General features: G+C 37.8%; 1 protein-coding gene across 1 annotated transcript in view; it reads right to left on the bottom strand.

Annotated features, from left to right (window-relative positions):
- Positions 1–4632: 4632 nt before the first annotated feature.
- Positions 4633–20380, bottom strand: part of LOC136877786 (pseudouridylate synthase RPUSD2) — a 546352-nt gene continuing 530604 nt past the window's right edge. The window contains exon 12 of the mRNA XM_067151993.2: positions 4633–7312. Coding sequence (XP_067008094.2) covers positions 7241–7312 — 72 coding nt within the window. The 3' untranslated portion in view covers positions 4633–7240. The remainder of the gene's footprint in view (positions 7313–20380) is intronic.

Here is a 20380-nt window from a genome sequence, read left to right as displayed (position 1 = left end):
ATATCCTTCAGTTCTATTTTCATCTCTCACATTGAAATCACGCATGAGCACTATGTTATCCTTGATGTTGACCCTGACTATGATGTCACTCAGTGCTTGGCAAAACTTGTCAAATTCCTCCTTATCTGCACCCTCGCATGGTGAATACACTGAGACAATTCTCGCCCTAATTCCTCCAACTGCCAAGTCTACCCACATTCGCTCATTTACTACATTGCATGCAATTTAGCATTTCTGATGAACAGTCCTACCCCACATTCTGCCCTTTATATTTAACACCTGTCAAGAATACTTTATAATCTCCGATCTCTTCCTCATGATCTCCTCTTACCTGAATATCATTAACACATCCAGATGCATCCTCTTTGCTGACTCAGCCAGTTCTACTTTCTTTCTTTCTTTCTTTCTTTCTTTCTTTCTTTCTTTCATAAGCCCCATTAGTATTGATAGTTCCTGATCAAATTTATTTCAGCAAATTATTTTCAAGGAATCCCTGGCCTGTTATATGGAAGTGGGGCTCCATTATTCTCATAGGTCAGCTTGCCTAAAAAGTTCTGAGCTTGGTAAGTTCTGTGAAGCTGAATGCTATCTTACTTACACATTGTTTCAGTGAGGATCTCTCCTCTAATGGATTAGGGACCACCGATGGATTGTACAGTTCTAGCCACCTGAGCACCACTTACCAGGACATTCAGCCAATTTGGATTGTTCACGAAGTACGAAGTGACTACAGTAACGCCCACCATGAACCATGTTCAAGCAATATGTAGAAAATGTATGTATGCAGAAAGACACTGTTTTTATATTTCTATATATTATTTGATCTGTCACTTGATTATTTCTTTCCATTAATTACAATTGACCTGTTCAAGAATTTAGGAGCAGGAAAGGTTCTACAATAAAGTACAGATATATTGGACTATTAACACCCTTTAATGGTCAAATCAAATAACAATGAAAGGTCTTTTACTTTCACTTTGTACATATTTCTGCAATCAAAATTAACTCTACTAGTATACCCTGTTGCACAGAACAAGCCAGTATGCACGGAATGCTAACAAAATGTGGCATGGGTACAATCAATGAATTATTCGCTAGTTTCCACGGAGGTAAAATAAAACTTAGCTGAAGTTTAACATGATATGGGATATGCCTTAACTGCCATAGTTAACAAATAAAATATTTACATTCTTCTCATCGCCACTGAACTAAAAAGTTTCTTTTTCTTATGCACTCTTAAGAAATAAAAAATTAAAACATAAGACCAGCCATTATTGTAGGTAATTTTACAGCTCCCTGTTCCAAACTTTTTACAAGTATAAAATGGTCAGTGATATGCCAGTGCTCCAGCAATAGCTGCAGCATTATTTTAAATATGTCTTTTTAATTTTTTGGTTACTCTTAACACTGAAACAATGCAATCCACGGAAAAATATTATTATAATCTTCTCTGACTGCTTGTTACCATGTGTAGCTGTGTAGGTAGGTAATAAAAAATGATGTTAAGGTGTATTGGTGTTTGATTCTACAGGATTTTGTTAATTAATTAATTAATAAGCTCGATACACTTCTCTGGCCGTCTTGGAAAGCAATTCAGTTATTGTTCAATACTACATCAAAACCAAAAATACTGATGTTTCTAAACCTAGTAAGATATTTACATGATGGTGAGGACTAAAAGTGGGACTTACTATTTGTCATGGGAGCCAATCAGGTTCTCTCATATTGTTTTGTAAACCCTGAGCATGTATATATTATATATCAACCCACAAAACAAAACTGTCTGAATTATTTCAACATGTTCAGGAAGGATAATTTTCAACCTCTATTCTTAAAGGCATACAGATCAGCAATTAAGAAGCAACAGGCCTAAATATTACTGGGCTGATGACTGAATCTTGGAAAGTTTTCTTATAACCAGATTTGATTGTCAGGATTTTATATTTTTCACAGAATATGTTTCTGAAAGGAGAAAGTGGGGAAAAAAGGAAACCATTGCTTAAGCAATTTCTGACAATTATAAAATGTTTATCCTACGATATGAGTGGATCATAATGATCAAGTTTAAAATATATCAGCACTGAAGGTCTACTTTCATTTTACACCTAGTTCATGTCATATCAAGTAGCTAACATTACATATATTAATGCAAAAGCCAGGATTTGAATTATTGGTATCAAAAATTAGTTTCCTTTTTTCTACTGTTTATAAATGATACTAAAACTACTATATTTTAAAATTACATCCTGAAGCTTAAAAGAAGACTGCCATTGGGTACATAGTTCGGACAATAGAAAAAGTAGTGCGCTGAAGTGTACACTTATCTTGTGACGTGAAAACATGTAGGGTTCTGCTAAGGTTGCACTCACTAACACTGATTTAGATGATGGACATAATTTGCATTATTCCTAGAAATGAAGGGATGAGGCTGGCACAAGGTAGTTTAAAATTGTATGAATACGAAGGGAAATCCATAGAACAAAAGTACAAATGAAGGAACTCCATTTATTCCTAGGAAGAATTGAGTGCAGTGGTCACCTTCATAACCAGCCCGCTTGGAACCGACCCTTAGATAACAAAATGGCAAATAAAATTGACAATATTAAAAGAAACAGCCTATCCAACATTGTTTCAAAACATATTACACTTATAAAAAATTGTTTAATTACAGTAATTACTGTATTAAAAATTATTTAAGTATTAAAAATAATATGAGAATACAGTACGTACTTACCAATGTGATTATTTGTTATGATGTGAAGTATTAAATCAAATTCATTGTCCAACTACTGTACTTTTCACTTCACAACACAATCACTAAAGTACACCAAAGTATTCTTTTGAAAAAATAAGTAGATAAGCTCATTAAACTATTAAAAACTACTGTAGAAGCCTGATATAACACAGTTGTTGGGAAACACACTTTGCCCCCACGTTATAGCTTAACGACATTATATCGCAAGGTGGCCTGTACAATAACTGATGGCAGGGCGGGAGGACAAGAAAAAGTGCAACTTACTTCTAACCGGACAAACTTGCCTTTGACTTCCCATTCTTCACTCAGTCAATTATTTTGAGTTTATCACTCACAGAATATGCTTTCCTTTTTTGCAACATAATGCACATGCAGTGAACTCATACTGTAATTCAACATTATGCATGATAATATTGTTATATATGTACACATGCTGACAGGAGCAGAGGAGTAAAGGTTCCAAGAACACAGCTCTTTGCCTTGGCTAGAATTCTTACAACTGTAAATGCTGTAAATAGTTCAGGAACTATTTGTTTCTGGTTGCTTCTTTAATATCCCAGGAATGCAGTCACACATCCTCCACTGCTAAGACCATAATAAGTAATTTACTATATTGTTTCTTGAAATGATGAAAGAACTGCTGAGCTTCATCATTAGTGTGACCATCGTAGTGAACTGTCAACGCAATAAATAATAAAACAAGATGTTTTACTGGCCACCATAGCTCAGGGCATTAATGCTATATCCAGATTAGAAACTATCATTAACCAGTATAAGTGGCCAAAACTCTTATACCCCTTACATATGGCATCATTGCACCAATTACCAATAGTCTTTTTAGAAGACATAGACAAGATTATTTGAAGTTCTGTTAAAGAGATGCTTCTCTTACCAGTTCACAAATTCAACAGTATGTTTCATTCAGGAAGAAAAGGCAGAGGGCTAAATTTAATTAGAGCTGCGTGGGAAACCATCCTCCTGATGACACCGTGAAGTCTCTATAGCATTAATGAGAGCTGATAATGCACATGCAAACATAGTTAGGATGTTGGAAGATGAGTTGAAAACTTAATGTGATCATCTTAACTTTCCTCCACCAACAGAAATGACAAAGTCATCAGTGCTCATATTCCAGGAAGGACTGAGTAACTATGAGTTTGAAACTTGGAAATCTATGCCTGGAACAGGTAGGGGGGTAGACTAACAAATGGATATCTACTTTAGAGTGGGTGATTTGTTTAAAGACAAATGCAAATGTTGCTGCACTTCGAGCTGTTACCCATCGGTCCTTAGACGGTACCCGGTGCAGACTGAAACCTTAGCTCCCATCTTGAGACAGGAATGCTCATTCAGAACTAATGCCACCACACTATAGGGTCAAAGATAGCTGACGCCTTGAGAAAGAAGGGCTGGACAGCAGATGAGGAAATTTCCTGCTTTGCTGTGAGTGGATAAACTCGAAGGGCTGATATAATAGCGTACTATACCAATACAAATCCACATCCTGTTTCAAGTCATTAGACCGGGTCAGGAATAGAATGAATGAATGAAACCCCCATCTAGTAGCAAGAATAGGAATTGTGCCGGCTGTCGAAGCCTGTTGCACTCCTCTGGGGGCAATGGTTAATGACTGACAGATGAAATGAAATTATATTGGACAGGAGCCTATGAAAGATGATAGGGAAAATCAGAGTACCCGGAGAAAGCATATTAATACAAAGAGAGGTATTATTGTAGATCCCATGGTAATATTTGAGTTGGGAAGTGAACAGGATACAGAGGTACACCAATAAAAGAAGAGTATTTATGAACCCACAGTAAATTTCTTCAAAGATAAATATCGCTTGGAATCACTCAAGGTTTTTGGTCTTTTTCTTTAGGATTTTAGATCTTAAATCACCATCTCAATCCAAATATTTGAGTACGATTTGCTATAGCTGTTATATAAAATTTCTGTTAGAGAATATGCAGAGTCCTATGGGGGTACCTTTGTTGGAAGGCAATTTTGCAAAATGAAAACTAGCTGGACTTAGAAGAAAATGTGTTCTGATGCCACATTGTCTGTCTTGAAAATGATATTCTGTTGTTTTTATATTTTAAGCAGGCTAATTTACTGACTTTCAAAAATAAGAATATTTTGAGTGGGGGACATACTCTTCACCAAATTAAATGCATATCTGAGGTATATCAGACCACATTATATCAAGCTTCTACTTTATAATACTAATAAAATGAACTTAACACATGAAACTGAAATTAAAGTAATCTCTAATGTTTTTTTATTCCAATGATTTTTTGAGGCAAAGTCATGCCATTTCCTTATAAACAATGTCTATATCAGATGACTGCTGTTCAACATATTTCGCACTCGCCACTGTAGGGAAACTGGAAGCAATATTATTCACCGGGTCATCTGGTTAAGAGGATGTCCACTATAATGCAGTTATACTGATTTCTATTAAAAAGTCAAAAGTAATGAGCAGATGAAATATGAAAATAATATAAATCATAGTTGCTAAGAGAAGACATAGATTATGGATTATTAACAGTAAAGGATGAGATCAAGGGAATCCTGTTGCTGAATTTCTGAGATAATGTAAATGGTTTCCTCGCCAATCTTTGAAAAATAAGCATAAATTCAATTATCGACTAGAGCAACCTTCACTCTCAAAGAGAAAGATATCAACAATGCCAACATCTCTCTGCTCAAGTTTGACATAACCAAAAATAAGTCTTACATTATTTATTTTCTCAGAACTCTCTTATCACCCTACATTTGTCATTAAAACTGCATAAGAACACACACAGAGCAAACTGGCTATCTTAATGGCCAGGAATCCTACTCATGACACACACTTTTACCAAATCACATCTAATAATACTAGCATATTTTTACAAAATGGTGGATTATACACTGTGGACCATGTTTGCTAGTGGTCAAACTCTATAGGTTCATGTTAAATACATGGTACGTCACATACAAATACAAATAATAAAAGTCTATTCAGCACATTATGTATAAAACAATAAAGTTTACAATTTTATTGTACACAAAGCAACTACTGTGCAATTCATGATTGATAAACATTCACTCAGAGAAAATTTGAGATCCTCTTTGTCAATCATATATCAAATGTTTATGAGCGCAACCCTACAAGATAAAGGCCGAGCGTCGATATCCGAAATGCTCGTGACACTTACAAGGCACTGTCTGTCATAAACAAGGCCCAGTGGGGAAGCTGCTCCCTTAGTTACTGCCTTCCTTCCCCTTACAATTCATCACAGAAAATATACAGCACTTATATATAATAAATATATGTATATGTATGTATATATATATTTTGTATATTTAAAAAATTTGGTCAGCATGCACAAGATGGATTTTAAAATTTGCTCAGATGATTCAAATTATTATGATGTATTTGACAGGATTTGCTCAGTGAATAATAACAAATGGAAGTCATTTACGTAGAACTAACGACCAGAATTCTACAGAACTAAGACAAAATTCATTAATATTGCTTCAAGAATTGTAGTCACCGTTCTTCTGCTATTATGTTCTGGTACTATGACTAGCATGACTACTGCTATCTGGTCACAGACAAGGTATGTTACCACCAACTATTTGCGAAAAGCAAACTTTTGTATTATTATTTTAATGATTTTGTAGTAAACTTTATTATGAATTGTAGTAAAGGTTGCACCTTTTTTGTAAGAATACAGTTTTAGAAAAAATTCTCAACATTGTGGTCATACAAATGAAGAGTAAATACAACATTTTTTAAACTACCCTGGATAGAATCCATTGCTTAATTAGTGGTCTTGTTCTGTAGTAATAAAATAAGGACAGTGGTATCCTACAAATTATTTGTTTTCTTTATATTCCAAAGTTAGTGGAAAGGTCACCTGTTATAACTACACAGTTCTCAAACTTGCGTATAATAATCATAATCTTCATCTGCTTCTTCAGTCCACAGTATACATTGTAGACAGCACAAAGATAAGTGAAATTCTCTGCACCATCTTCAATAGGCTTTAAGAATCCTGTTTGTGATCCCATCTAGAGTATAGAGATTATTTTAAATGCATATTAAAACCCATTTTATGCATAGCACCATGTAACTTAACACAAGGTCAATTGAGCAATTAATTCTTCAACTGAGTGAGCAATCAATTGCACAATCTCTCACTTACCCTCACAGTCACTCTAACACTCACTCAATTATTTCGGCTGGAGTGAGGTGTTGCTTACTGGACTTGACCATTTACACTCTTCAGACGTATAAAGCTTGTTGGTTTTCTTCACATTTAAATATAATTGATTACAATCCTTACAATTAACATTCCTCAAAATATCACACCATTCAATATAAACATGTTCTGTATTGTTCTTTACTAAGAAAGACATGAGAAGAAATTCCAGCAGAACATTCTTTGATTGGTTGTTGGACCCTGCACATAGTCTGCTCAATGGGGAAGATAAACTTAGTCGTCTGGGTCGACCCATTCAACGCGCGCCCAGTCTGGAAGTTCTGTTTCGTAAGACCAACCTGGGCCCTGAAACAGAATGTAGATAAAAATATACATACTAGGAGAAGTGAGAAACTCATCACATGCTGAACTTATGATATGATCTTTGACAGGGATCAGCAAGGTGAGTTGTACAAAATTAATACTGAGTATTCATTGTAAAAATTACTATATTCAAATGCATACTGAAACAGTATATTTTTTTTCATATAAAATTACAATTAGAATTCATAGCTGAGAATTCCAGGTTTTATGAAGGAGTGTACCTCTTTATTTGAAGTAGATTTGTTTAGATATCTTTTATTCTTCAGTTAGAGTAACATGATATATGGAAATATTTGTGACAGGAAGGAACAAACAAAAGACAAATGAAGTCATATGTAGAAGGGTAGGAACACAAAGAAGAACACATTATAGGATAAACTCAACAACAACAGGTCAGCATCAGAAGAGGAGACAAGGACAAACATGAAAACAAAAAAAGGGTAAGAACAACCTCTACCTCTTCATACACTACCATCTTCAAGTAGACGGGCTCTTCACTCACTGGTCCTGATTATTTCTTCTCAACCCCTGACAAGCTTGTTTGAACAGGTGGATGAGTTTTTGTTTTTTCTGTATAAGAAATTTTGCCTAACTATATTGCAAGTCAGTACGGATCAGTCCATGAAGTTTATCACACATGTAATTGTTTTTGCTCCCCAATTTCATCAGGAGGATAGGCTACAACACTCATTGAGGGGTCATTTTGACAGATCTTCAGTCTTGATGAGGGAAAGCTTGAATTTGGGAGATGGTAGTGAACCTACTACACTATCGGCAGTCCTGAAAATGGTTTTCCATGGTTTCCTCTTCTCACACCAGGCAAATATTAGGGCTGCAAAGGTGCCAGAATTTAGTCCCACAGGAGTTCTTTTACATGCCAGTAAATCTACCGACACGAGGCTGACGTATATTTGAGCACCTTCAAATACCACCGGACTGAGCCAGGATCGAACCTGCCAAGTTGGGATCAGAAGGCCATCACCTCAACCATCTGAATCATTCAACCCAGCATTTGGAAAACTACTTGAAAGATCTCTTCTCTTCAATGAAAAGTGAAAACAAATGTTTCTAAGTTGCAGATGCTCGTCTTTTCCAAAATGGCTAGCCTGTAACATTTTTTTTCCTTTCAAATTTTCTCTTTTTCAGAGTTACATCCATCATCTATTAAGAAGGAAAGAATACACAATATTATGGAACGTGTCTACAAGAGGAGACCTCACTAAACTGGAAGGCTTTCGACTCATGAATAATCAAAAATGTTTTTTAATTAGTTTACTAGCATGTACCCACTGCCCTGCCTGTGTTTATTAATTCAACCATTAGATGTTTTTAAACCATCAATAAGAAATAAAAATAAGAAACATTATATTTATTAACACACATTGTTTTTACATCAATTCATGTATTACATTACCAGTATCTTATTTTTAATTAAATTTTTTCAATGCTTAAGATACCGGGTTGATGGATGATACAAATAACATTAAAACAATATAAAATATTATTATATAAATAAATAAAAACTAATTTTTCCTTATAGAGCTTCTGGATAAACCATATTAATTGTCCTTCCATATGGAGCTAAGATGTACAGTGCGTTTGCCTTTCCAACTGAACAACCCCCATACAGCTGACTGTGGGAGAAGCACAGATTAAGTTGGGATCAGAAGGCCATCACCTCAATCATCTGAGTCATTCAACCCGGCGTTTGGAAAACTACTTGAAAGGTCTCTTCTCTTCAATGAAAAGTGGAAACAAATGTTTCTAAGTTGCAGATGCTCGTCTTTTCCAAAATGGCTAGCCTGTTACATTAAGTTCTGCAACTTTAAACGATTGTCCTTATGCCTTGTTGATGCACATAGCGAAACTCAAATGAACAGGGAACTGTAGACGTCTAAATTGAAATGGTATATTCAAAGGGATGATCTGAATCCAAAGAATGAAACTACTTCACATGTGGCATGTCCAATTTTGATGATGGCTTCAGTAATATTCAGCATCAGTTTCTTGACTGAGAGTCATGTTCCACTACAGAGGGAAGGAGTATTTATATTCCTGAGAAGGATAATCAATGCTACAATTGTCCGCTCCAAGATGTTCAAAGGTACTCCAGGTGATTTCAAGTTGTTCAAACGATCTGTCATGTAGATGACAGCCTCATCTGTATTACATGTCATGTCAACAGACCTGTAAATTTGTAGAACATCAGTTAATTCTTCTAAAAGTTGCTTGTTGATGACGTCGAGAGCTTCATTTCTTGTTGTAAGAACTGCTCTTTGACACTTCGTTCATAACTCCCCAACGAATGTAAAAATGAAAATTCTGGCTTTGAGGTACGTTTGGACCCTCTATGTTAAAATTTCAGACCTCTGCATGTTGTAGATTTGGCTGGGCATAGCCACATATACACAGACAAACACTTCTGGATATCGTTCATAACTCCAAAGTCCCCAACAAATGTGAAAATGAAAATTCTGGCTTTGAGGTGTGTTTGGACCTTCTATGTTGAAAATTTCAGACCTCTGCATGCTGTAGATTTGGCTGGGCATAGCCACATATACACAGACAAACACTTCTGGATATCACAGACTGAATATGGCTCCTTGTGTCGGGTACCGAAATTGGCTTCTACGCCACAGACTTAAAATGGCACCTTGACTGATATATGTATTACAATTCCTTATTTATTACTGTAATCTATCTTATGTACTATGTTACTCGACATAAAATATAAGTCTGAGTTAGATGAAAGAAAATATGGTTAATGTTTTATTGCTGGTATACGGTAGTGAATGAAACCTTCATATTCCCTAAAATTTTAAGGGAATGAAATTAAAATCAAATAAATAAATATATATATATATATTGTACCGGTAACAGTGCTATGAGAAAGCAAGTTCGAAGTATAAGAGTTACACTTCATGCGAGGTGAAGGATAGGCAAGCTCGCTGAACTTCGCTGACGTACACAGCAGTGATGTGGCCGGTTCAGGCCAGCTTCACACAGCGAGCATGACCATATATGGTAATGTTCCGATCCATCTGTAAAGTCTATTTGGAGTTAAGATAAAATTATTTTTGCACCGCCAATGTTGAGGCCATAATAACAGCTGAAAACTATCAAATTCTTGAGCAAATCTACCATGTACTTTAGGAGTTATAGGGGTGGATAATATCAACGTTTCGAGATGCTTCATCACCTCCAGGTATAAGAGCAAGGCGATCAAGGCTACAAAAGTAGTAATACTCCACCGCCTCTGCTATTACGGGTAATGGTTGGAGCTCTACAAGTGCGGCAGACCTAACCTATGTCCAGTCGGGACTCTGTATTTCGGTGGGATGATACTCTGACTCTCTACTGCTCAGTTCCAGTGGAAGTGGAAGTGGAACATAGTATTTCTCTTCAAGTGCCATATTAGGACTCAGTCTGTTATAACAACACAAGTTCAAATGACACTTGGAAATATTCTATGTTCCCTTGGAACGCCAATGTTTGAATTACGTTAGTGCATGTTTTTACCACATTCTCTGTATGCATCTGTTCACTAAGTGCATATTTCAATATGTTGTTAGTTTAAACTTGTATTCTAGTTCAGCGTGATTTGTGTGCCATATATACAGGGTGAAGCGTAATTCGCACACTCGGGCGTCGCAGCGCGACACCTCAGATGCCAGCAATAAAAAAATGTCTCTTACAAAATTTCATCTTGCGAGTATATCCGGCAGAAAAAACGACGTTGAAGAGTAGCAATCTGGCAACACTGTAACCACATGTAGGGTAACTACCTCTGTCAGCAGCAGTTAGTCGTACTGTACAATTGGTGCAATGGATAGAGTTTTTGGTTAGAATGCAGGAGGTCGAGTGGTCGATCTTGGGTTGAGGCGTATGTTTTTTATTTCGTAAATGTAGTCCAGGTGGTATGGTATCTGGCATCTTAATCGTCAACAGCGATTGCAGTGGGTCCTCTAGAAACTATTTGCACTTACATACTACGATCCTAGAAATGGAAGAACAATCGTTTTCATTGGTCTGCTTTGAAAGGCGCCCTTTCCACGTCATGGGCGTGAATTTATTCGCACCACTTCATCTACTATATGTGAAACCTGTTTTCTTTGTACCCTCCTCCAATGGTCCCATAGATTAGTACCAACTATTATTCTTGCCACGTTCAGGTCCATTACATTTCGTTAGGGCCTTACGTTACCAGTAGGTCTAGCAACGTGTTCTGCGAATAATGTCCAAACTTGGTTACAATTTGTATGTGTTATCATCATGGTCCCAATAATTCTGCCTTTCAACATTGCGTCTGGTAACCGCATGCTGTTTAGTACGTATCTCAATGCATTATTTTTATTTATTATTATTATTATTATTATTATTATTATTATTATTTTGTAAATGTAGGATACATGTGACCTCAGAAACGGTGTCTTACTGTATTACACTAGGTAATGTCAGATGGAAATTAGCAAATAAAAAATGCGCCTCAACCCAGGATCGAACCATCGACCTCCTGCATGCCAACCAAAAACTCTACCCACTGCACCAACTGTACAGCACGACGTCAACGTGCTGACAGCTATAGTTACCCTACATATGGTTACAGTGTTGCCAGATTGCTACTCTTTAACGTCCGTTTTCTACCGGATATACTCGCAAGACAAAATTTTGTAAGAGACATTTTTTTTATTGCTGGAATGTGAGGAGTTGCGCTGCGATGCCCGAGTGCGCGAATTACGCTTCAGCCTGTATATATGTACTACTTCAATATGTAATATCATTATTGACAAAGTATACTGTTTTGTGCCAAAACTGTGGGTGATACAATATTTCAGAGTCATTTTTGAATTCAGGAGGCAGAAATACATAAAGTACACCTACTTTTTTGAAAAACGTTTTTTTCCCTGTTGCATAGTATAATTGAACTGCAGTGTGCTGATGAAACTGCACCACCTCCATTTACACCTGTTTTGGGCTCACCATTAATGATCAACCTGCCCCAGCTACTAGCCTTACAGATTTCAATGTCTCTGTCTCAGATGTAGAATATTTTTCATGCCTAGAGAGCATCTTGATCCTCTGGCAGTGGAGGCAGTTCAAACACTTTATAATAGTATGTCTGGTCAAGTTCTCCATCAGAAAATCATCTCTGATGCTTTCCACATCACACATGAATTAAGCCCCAATGCTCTTTGCTCTGCATGTGTTTGCTAAGCTTTGTGGTATATTAATAGAGGCACTTCATTTTTGCAAAGTGCAAAATAGAAACATTTTGGCAATATTTTACATATCTGACTCAAAAATGCAAAACTATTTTTACTTTAAGAAACATTGCAAAATACCTGACAAGATTATGTGGAATCACGTCAAAGACGGAACATATTTGATCCAATCTGCAGGTAGAGCAAGCCTGAAAAAGCGAAACCTCTTAATGGACTCTGACACAAGAAATATTGTCATTTCTTCTCTCGGTAAATTATTTGTGATCTGAGGGTGTACCAGGAGTGGAAATTCATAGAAGACTTTCAGCACAATACGGGGACAATGTTTTGCCACAGTGAAGTGTTTACCAGTGGATTGAACAGTTCAAAAGGTGCCGTACGAGCGTGAAGGATGAGGAAAGATCTGGGCGTCCATCTGCAGCCATAACTGATTCCAATATTAAACAAGTGCGTGATATGATCCTTAATAACAGGCGAGTGACTGTTGATGATGTGACAAACTATATGCACATTAGCCATGGTTCTGCATATGAAATCATGTATAACAGGCTTAACTTTCACAAAGTCTGTTCGAGATAGGTTCCAAAACAATTAGATGAAGAGCAGAAGCGCAATCGTGTGAAAATCTGTCAGCACCTACTGGACCGTCATGCTAACGAAGGTGAAACATTTCTGAAACGGATCATCACTGGAGATAAAACTTGGGTTCACCACTTCAAACCAAAGAGCAAACATCAGAGCATGGAATGGAAGCATCCCGGATCCCCAGCGAAAAAGAAATTCAAGAGTCAACTTTCTGCAGGAAAAGTGATGCTCACAGTGTTTTGGGACTCTCAAGAACCAATCCTGGAACATTACCAGGAAAAGGAGGAAACAGTGAACATTACTGTGTTAAGGTGGTAAACAAGCTGAAACCTGCAATTCTCAACAAACACAGAGGTCGATTGTCAGGAGGAGTTCTTTTATTGCATGAAAATGCGCGTCCACATACCGCCGCCCACACCATTCAAACTCTTCAGATGCTGTGTTTTGAGGTGTTGGAACATTCTGCATACAGTCCTGATCTCGCCCCGTTGGATTACCATCTGTTTGGTCCACTTAAAAATGCTCTAAGAGGCCACTGATTCAGCTCTGATCAACAGATGAAGGAAGCGGTGCATACGTGGCTTGCTCCGCAGCCAAAAATCTGTTTTGCAGAGGGTATCAGGAAGCTTGTGAAACTGTGGACCATGTGCATTGGAAAGCAGGGTGACTATATTGAAAAATGATATCAATAAAAAGTGTGTAGCCTATTTTTTTGTAATAAATTATAAAAATCGATTGCAGATACTCATTGAATTGCCCTCGTAATAAAGGTAATGGGTTGGTACATAGTAAACAAGTAAAATCATCTCTGTACAGGCCATGAAGAGGGGCTGCCTGGTCGAGGTGGTAAAGGCATGCTCGGTTCACCTGGAAGGACGTGGGCTCGAATCCCCGTCAGGAGGTCGTAAATTTAAGAAACAAGATTTCCACTTCCGGAGGTGCACATGGCCCTGAGGTTCATTCAGCCTACACCAAAAATGAGTACCAGGTTAATTCCTGGGGGCAAAGGCGGCCAGGCGTAGAGCTAACCACTTTGCCGCATCAAGTGCCGAGGTTACGGATAGTGGAAGCCTTTACCTTGCACCCTTCCAACGGCCTTCATGGTGTGTACGGAGATTACTTTGCTTTTTGCTTTTTACAGGCCATGAAGGCCCTTGGAGGGGTGGGAGGTAAATGCTTCCACTATCCATAACCTCAAAATATGGTGGGGTAGAGTAGTTAGCTCTATGCCTGGCTGCCTTCACCCCCAGAAACTAACCTGGTTCCTCCGAAAGTGGAAATCTTGTTCTAAATTTTTCGACTTCCCGACAGGGAATCAAACCCATATCCTTCCAGCTGAACCGAGCACATCTTTTCCACCTCAGCCAGGTAGATCTTGGTATATATTACCATATCTGAAATAATAATTGAACTACTGTTTGCAGGAAAGAGCTATACCAAATGAATGGAGAGTTGCAATAGTAGCCCCAATGTACAAAGAGAAGGGTGATAGACATAAAGCAGATAATTACAGGTCAGTCAGCTTGACAAGTGTTGCATGTAAGCACTGAGAAAGCATTCTTTCTGATTATATTACACACACTTGAAAAATCACTAACTGGTTTGACAGAAGGCAGTTCAGGTTTAGGAAAGATTATTTATTCCACTGAAGCTCAACTTGTAATATCCTGTTTTAGATTCAGGAAGTGAAATGGTCTATATCACAATTGATCAGGCGCGGTTTCTCCATAAGGGCTGCAGGGCTGCAGCCCCTCCCAGTGCTTGGTGAAGGCGGACAAAAATATAATTGCATATCCGAAATGTTTACTTCCTTTGAAGTATTTAAACTAGTGTAACTCAGTCTAAATCTGCCAGGACTAGAGAGGCTGAGTACAGTGGCACTCCAAAAAGTATGCGGCACACTGTCACTAGCAAGCAGCGAGGCTGGATTCCCATTGTTCGGGCTGTGCCCTACCCATGTACTGTGCGGTTCACTCTGTGCACGGAGGAAGTGGAAAACGGAGTCGGGCGCGCCAGCTGGACTGCAGCCTGACCAGCCCCCAGCCAAGTGGTTGCAGTATTCTGATTTGTCTATGTCGTCAAGTAGACAGCAAACTTGTATGAGAAAGTTGAATTCTTCAGTGTATAATAAGTGGAAGTGGTTAAGAGGTTGCAATGAGAGAAATGCTCTGTTTTATTTTCTGTGTTTATTGTTTGGAGGTGATATAACTAGGACAAAAACCTGAGTGATGGATTTAAAGCATTTAGGTGAAAAGGCTAAAAAACATGAACAATCAGTTAAACACCCCCAGAACGAGGAAAACTTAGCTATGCTAGGAACAGTGAATATTGCTTCACAACTACAGACAAGAAAGAAACAGATATGAGTAAGAGAAAAATACTCTCAAAAATAACTGACTGTACAAAATTCTATGGTAAATTTGAACTTCCACTACAATGCCATGACAAGAGTGACCATTCATCAAATCCTGACATTTTCTGAGGATTATTAGAATTTGCTGGGAATTTAGATGATTCATTCAAAGCCCATTTGTTGAAGTCCACCGTCTTTAAGGGAACATCTAAGGTTATCTGGAATGAACTCCTATAATGTGTTCTTGAGGTGTGTAAAGAAAAAATACGAAGTGAAATTAAATGAACAAATCTTTTACCTGTGATGCCGGATGATACAATGGATGTTTCTGAATTTACTCAACAGGTTACTGTTTTCCGGTATGAAGTAGATGGTGCTGTGTACGAGATATTCTGGGGATTCTTAATCCTGAAACTCAGAATGCAGAAGGACTTGCACAGTGTATTTTAGAGCAGTTAGATATTGTTTTGAATGGTGAATGATGAACTTATCGCACAAACATACAACGGGGCAATGGTAAAGAGTGGTGATAAAGTTAGTGTACAGACCAACATGCATATTTTATGCATTGCCATGCATACTAATTAAATTTAATTACGGAGAAACCTGCATCACAGAATCGACAAGCCTAAATTTTCTTCAGTAGTCTAGCCGCGATAACAGGATTATTTTCCAAATTGCCTTCACGGTTATCCATGTTGGACGGCATAACTAAAAGTATCCCTCATAGATGTAATACCAGGTGGAATTTTAATAGCTGACTTGTTAACACAGTCTGCGAAATTAAAGAGCCTCTTCAAGAGTGTTTCCAGGAACTTCAAAATAACGGGAATCAAGCAACAGTACAAGCAGCCACAGGGCTTTTACACATGATAAATGATCATGATTTCAATTTCTGTCTTACATTTTTTTACTGCATCATGCCTCATGTGGACCTATTGTATAGCCAGCTACAACATCATTTTGCTAACTGTGTGGAGATACAAAATAATATCCACATCCGCACTTCCTTCAACCGCACCCGCATCCGTGAATAGTTATCCGCATCCGCAAAATGGTTATCTGCAGATAATTTAAATATTTAACTACAGCATATCACACCCAAGGTATTGAAACGGATAGATCTGTTAACATAATACAATAGACCAGACACCTAGCACCAGAACCCCAACTGTCGCAGGTTTATAAGGGATTTTCTCTTGCGATAACTACCGATATATTCACCTTTATTCCTTCCTTCCATTACTTGCGGGCAGGAGCCAGTTAGGCTTAGGCCAGATTTACGTCTTTATGGTTTCAAGGATCTTTATATATCACTATTCTCCCATACCAATGTCAAGGGTCACTTATTCACAAGCAAAAACAAGAGTATACCTGAGTAAAAGTCAATAAACGTCATCATTTAGAAATTATCAGCAAAATTATCCGCACTGCCATACGGTTTGTATCTGCCGAGACACTAACTTCGTGGATAACCGTGCAGGGCTCTACTCATTGAGTGATAAGGCAGTGAATGAATTTCTCCAGGCTTTCAATATAGAGAGAAAGAAGATACTTTTATTAGTCGATCAACCTGAAGAAACAGTCCTCCAGTGAGGAAAAGGAAAGGAAACAATGAGGATATAGTTGTAAAAGAGGTGTGATACACTATTTCCTGTCAGGAAAAAAAAAATTATTTTTAAGCATTTGTCCGTTGTGAAGTTCTTGTATGAGACAATGTTGAGTACAATACTGGAGTTAGTGAATGCTGCACAGAAGTATTCACTCTGCTCTGAATAATACCAGAAAGGTGCTTCTCTACTTTACAATGAGTGAAAATGTTTTTAAGGAGTACAATGTCAGATAACGGCTTTCAGCATTGGCAACGATTAGTGTAGAAAAGAATCTGATGGGCAGTATTACAAATTTCAGCAACATACTGATTGACAAATTTGCTTGTCGTAAAGGAGAATGGATTTTGTGTATAAATAAATGCGAAGATGAAAAAAGAAACAGATTTGTTCAATTAAGTGTATATTATTTCTGTGCATTAAATAATGTTACAATTCATTGCAGACTTGAAAACTAGAAAGTTTAATAAATAGTAAGGATAATTTAAGTGTGCTCTTTAGATTAATCATACTGCAAAAGTTAGCTGCAGCCCTAACCAAAGAGAAATCCACGAGCCACCACTGCAATTGATCTAGTCAAGACTTTTGATAGACCATAGCAGACTACTTACAAAAGTGAGGGTTTTTGGACTAGACAAGAGTGACTGAATGGGTGGCTAAATTCCAAGAAAATATAACTGAGAGAATTAGAGTATGTGAAGCGCTATCTGATCCTATAATTATGAAGGGAGCAATATCATTGGATCTTCATATTTTCTTATTAAGTATAAAGAGTAGAGAACTGGAATCACAGATATGGCTTTTTGCAGATCGTGTTATATGCTATAAAATAATCTTCACTGAGGTAATAACATTAATGAGGTGGTAAGTATATACTAGGAGGGTGTTTAGGAGTTGTAGTAAGTATGTAAAGGAAAGGGCATATAAGTAGCTCGTAAGATTCTGATTAGAGTATGATTCTAGTGTATGGGACCCTCATCAGGATTACTTGATTTAGAGAACAGGAAAAGATCCACAGGAGAGTAGCAGGATTTGCTCTGGGTGATTACCAACAAATGAGTAGCATTTGAAACTGTTGGAAACTTTGGGCTGGAAAGACTTGGGAGTAACGAGAAGAGCTGCCCGACTAAGCGGTGTGTTCAAGCTGTCAGTGAAGAGATGGTGTGGAATGACAATAGTAGACAAATGAACTTGAGACGAGCTTTTAAAAGTAGGAAAAGTAGGAAAGATCATAATATGAAGATTGGAATTCAAGAGGACAAATTGGGGCAAATATTCATTTAGAGGAAAAGGAATTATGGAATGGAATAATTTACCAAGAAAGATGTTCGATAAATTTCAAACTTCTTTGAAAATGAAATGAAATGGCGTATGGCTTTTAGTGCCGGGAGTGTCCGAGGACATGTTCGGCTCGCCAGATGCAGGTCTTTTGATTTGACACCCGTAGGTGACCTGCGCGTTGTGATGAGGATGAAATGATGATGAAGACAACACATACACCCAGCCCCCGTGCCAGCGAAATTAACCAATTAAGGTTAAAATTCTCGACCCTGCCGGGAATCGAACCCGGGACCCCTGTGACCAAAGGCCAGCACGCTAACCATTTAGCCATGGAGCCGGACACTTCTTTGAAATATTTTAACAAGGGAAGTATCAGGTAAGACAGGTCGAAACCTATGCTGATTTTTTCGACACAATTGTTGTACTACAAGAGGATAACATGTAGAAAATCAGCCTGGAGATGTAACTACAAGTCTGTGAAATCATGTGGAGAATCTCTAATATGTAGATCTTTTGCTATTTGTTTTACGTCGCGCTGACACAGATAAGTCTTATGGCGACGATGGGATAGGAGAGGTCTAGGAGTAGGAAGGAAACGGCCATGGCCTTAATTAAGGTACAGCCCCAGCATTTGCCTGGTATGAAAATGGGAAACCACGGAAAACCATCTTCAGGGTTGCCGACAGTGGGATTCGAACCCACTGTCTCCCGATTACTGGATTCTGGCCGCACTTAAGCGACTGCAGCTATCGAGCTTGGTGATATGTAGATCAATGGTAGGTAGTACGAGTATTGTACATGTATATTTTGGTTGGAGTGGACAGCCCTGACGTTCCAGGTACTCAAGGCCAGAGATAAGCAGAGCCGCATGCGCTAGTAAGCTGTGGGGTGTTTCACTGCATGTAGCAATAACATAACAGTTTGATGATTGTTTTAAAGAAAGCAAGACAGTGAAAATGAGTTCCTAAGAGGACACTTAAAATCATATTAACGTAGCAGAGTTTGTAATAAGTTATTTCCGTGAAAAGGGTTTTTGTTTTCCAGAGAAATTTGTTGAAAAGAAAAGGAAATGGGACAATATCTGATTGATCTGATAGAAAATAATCATAGAGGAGTGCAATGTATTGAAGAAGTTTCTCTTGATGTACATTGCGAAGCAACTCAAGTGATTCCGCTCGTCTAAACCTTCTGTCGATCAGAAGTGAAGTTCCGGGTCCAAGTTCGAAACTAGAATATGACTCTGTGGAATCTAGTGATTCTACGAGTCAATTGCCATGCAAATTGTCCAGTCTTAGTGATTAGTTATGTTCTAGTTCCACAAAAAGTGTGTGAAAAAACATCAGCATGGGATACAAGAGGAAGGCTGTACAATTCTGGCTTAACGAAGGTGGTAAAAAGCTATTATATCACTTTCACACATCTGCAAATACTTTAGTTTAGTGAAGTTGGAGCGATGTCTTTACTTGTGAAAGAAGCAGTTGGAAAATTCAGGTATGTCGCCAAATACAATTGAACATTTAAAAAATTATTTATGAAAACCTCTATTGCTATTTCCAGGAGGCAAGAAGGGAAAGACGAAATGTAAGCGATGAAGATTTATCGCAGTGGGCTTTGGAAATTGCACATGAACTATTTATCGAAAAAAGTAATTTCTCCACCTCTTATGCCTGGATCAGCCATTTCAAGAAATAACACAGAACTGGAAATAGGAAAATTATGAAATTTGTATCCCATTCACATATCAGGATGAAAAACAAAAGAATACAGCCGCAGAAGAACTTCTGATCAAAGCAGGTTCGAGTGCGAAATGCGATTGAAAAGGACTTAATCACACACACAAAGAGAGAGAGCGGGGCAAGAACCCAGTTGGTTAGTTCACTCACACGTTCATACACCATAATGCCAAAAATCAGTACGGATGGATCATTGTTTCCTAAATTATTTATGAAGAACAGTGCGGCAATACAGTTCTAACTCGTGCTTGGTGTACAAAAACCTT

Source organism: Anabrus simplex, chromosome 7, assembly GCF_040414725.1.
Source record: "Anabrus simplex isolate iqAnaSimp1 chromosome 7, ASM4041472v1, whole genome shotgun sequence".
Lineage (NCBI taxonomy): Eukaryota > Metazoa > Arthropoda > Insecta > Orthoptera > Tettigoniidae > Anabrus > Anabrus simplex.
This window is presented reverse-complemented; position numbering and strand designations above follow the sequence as displayed.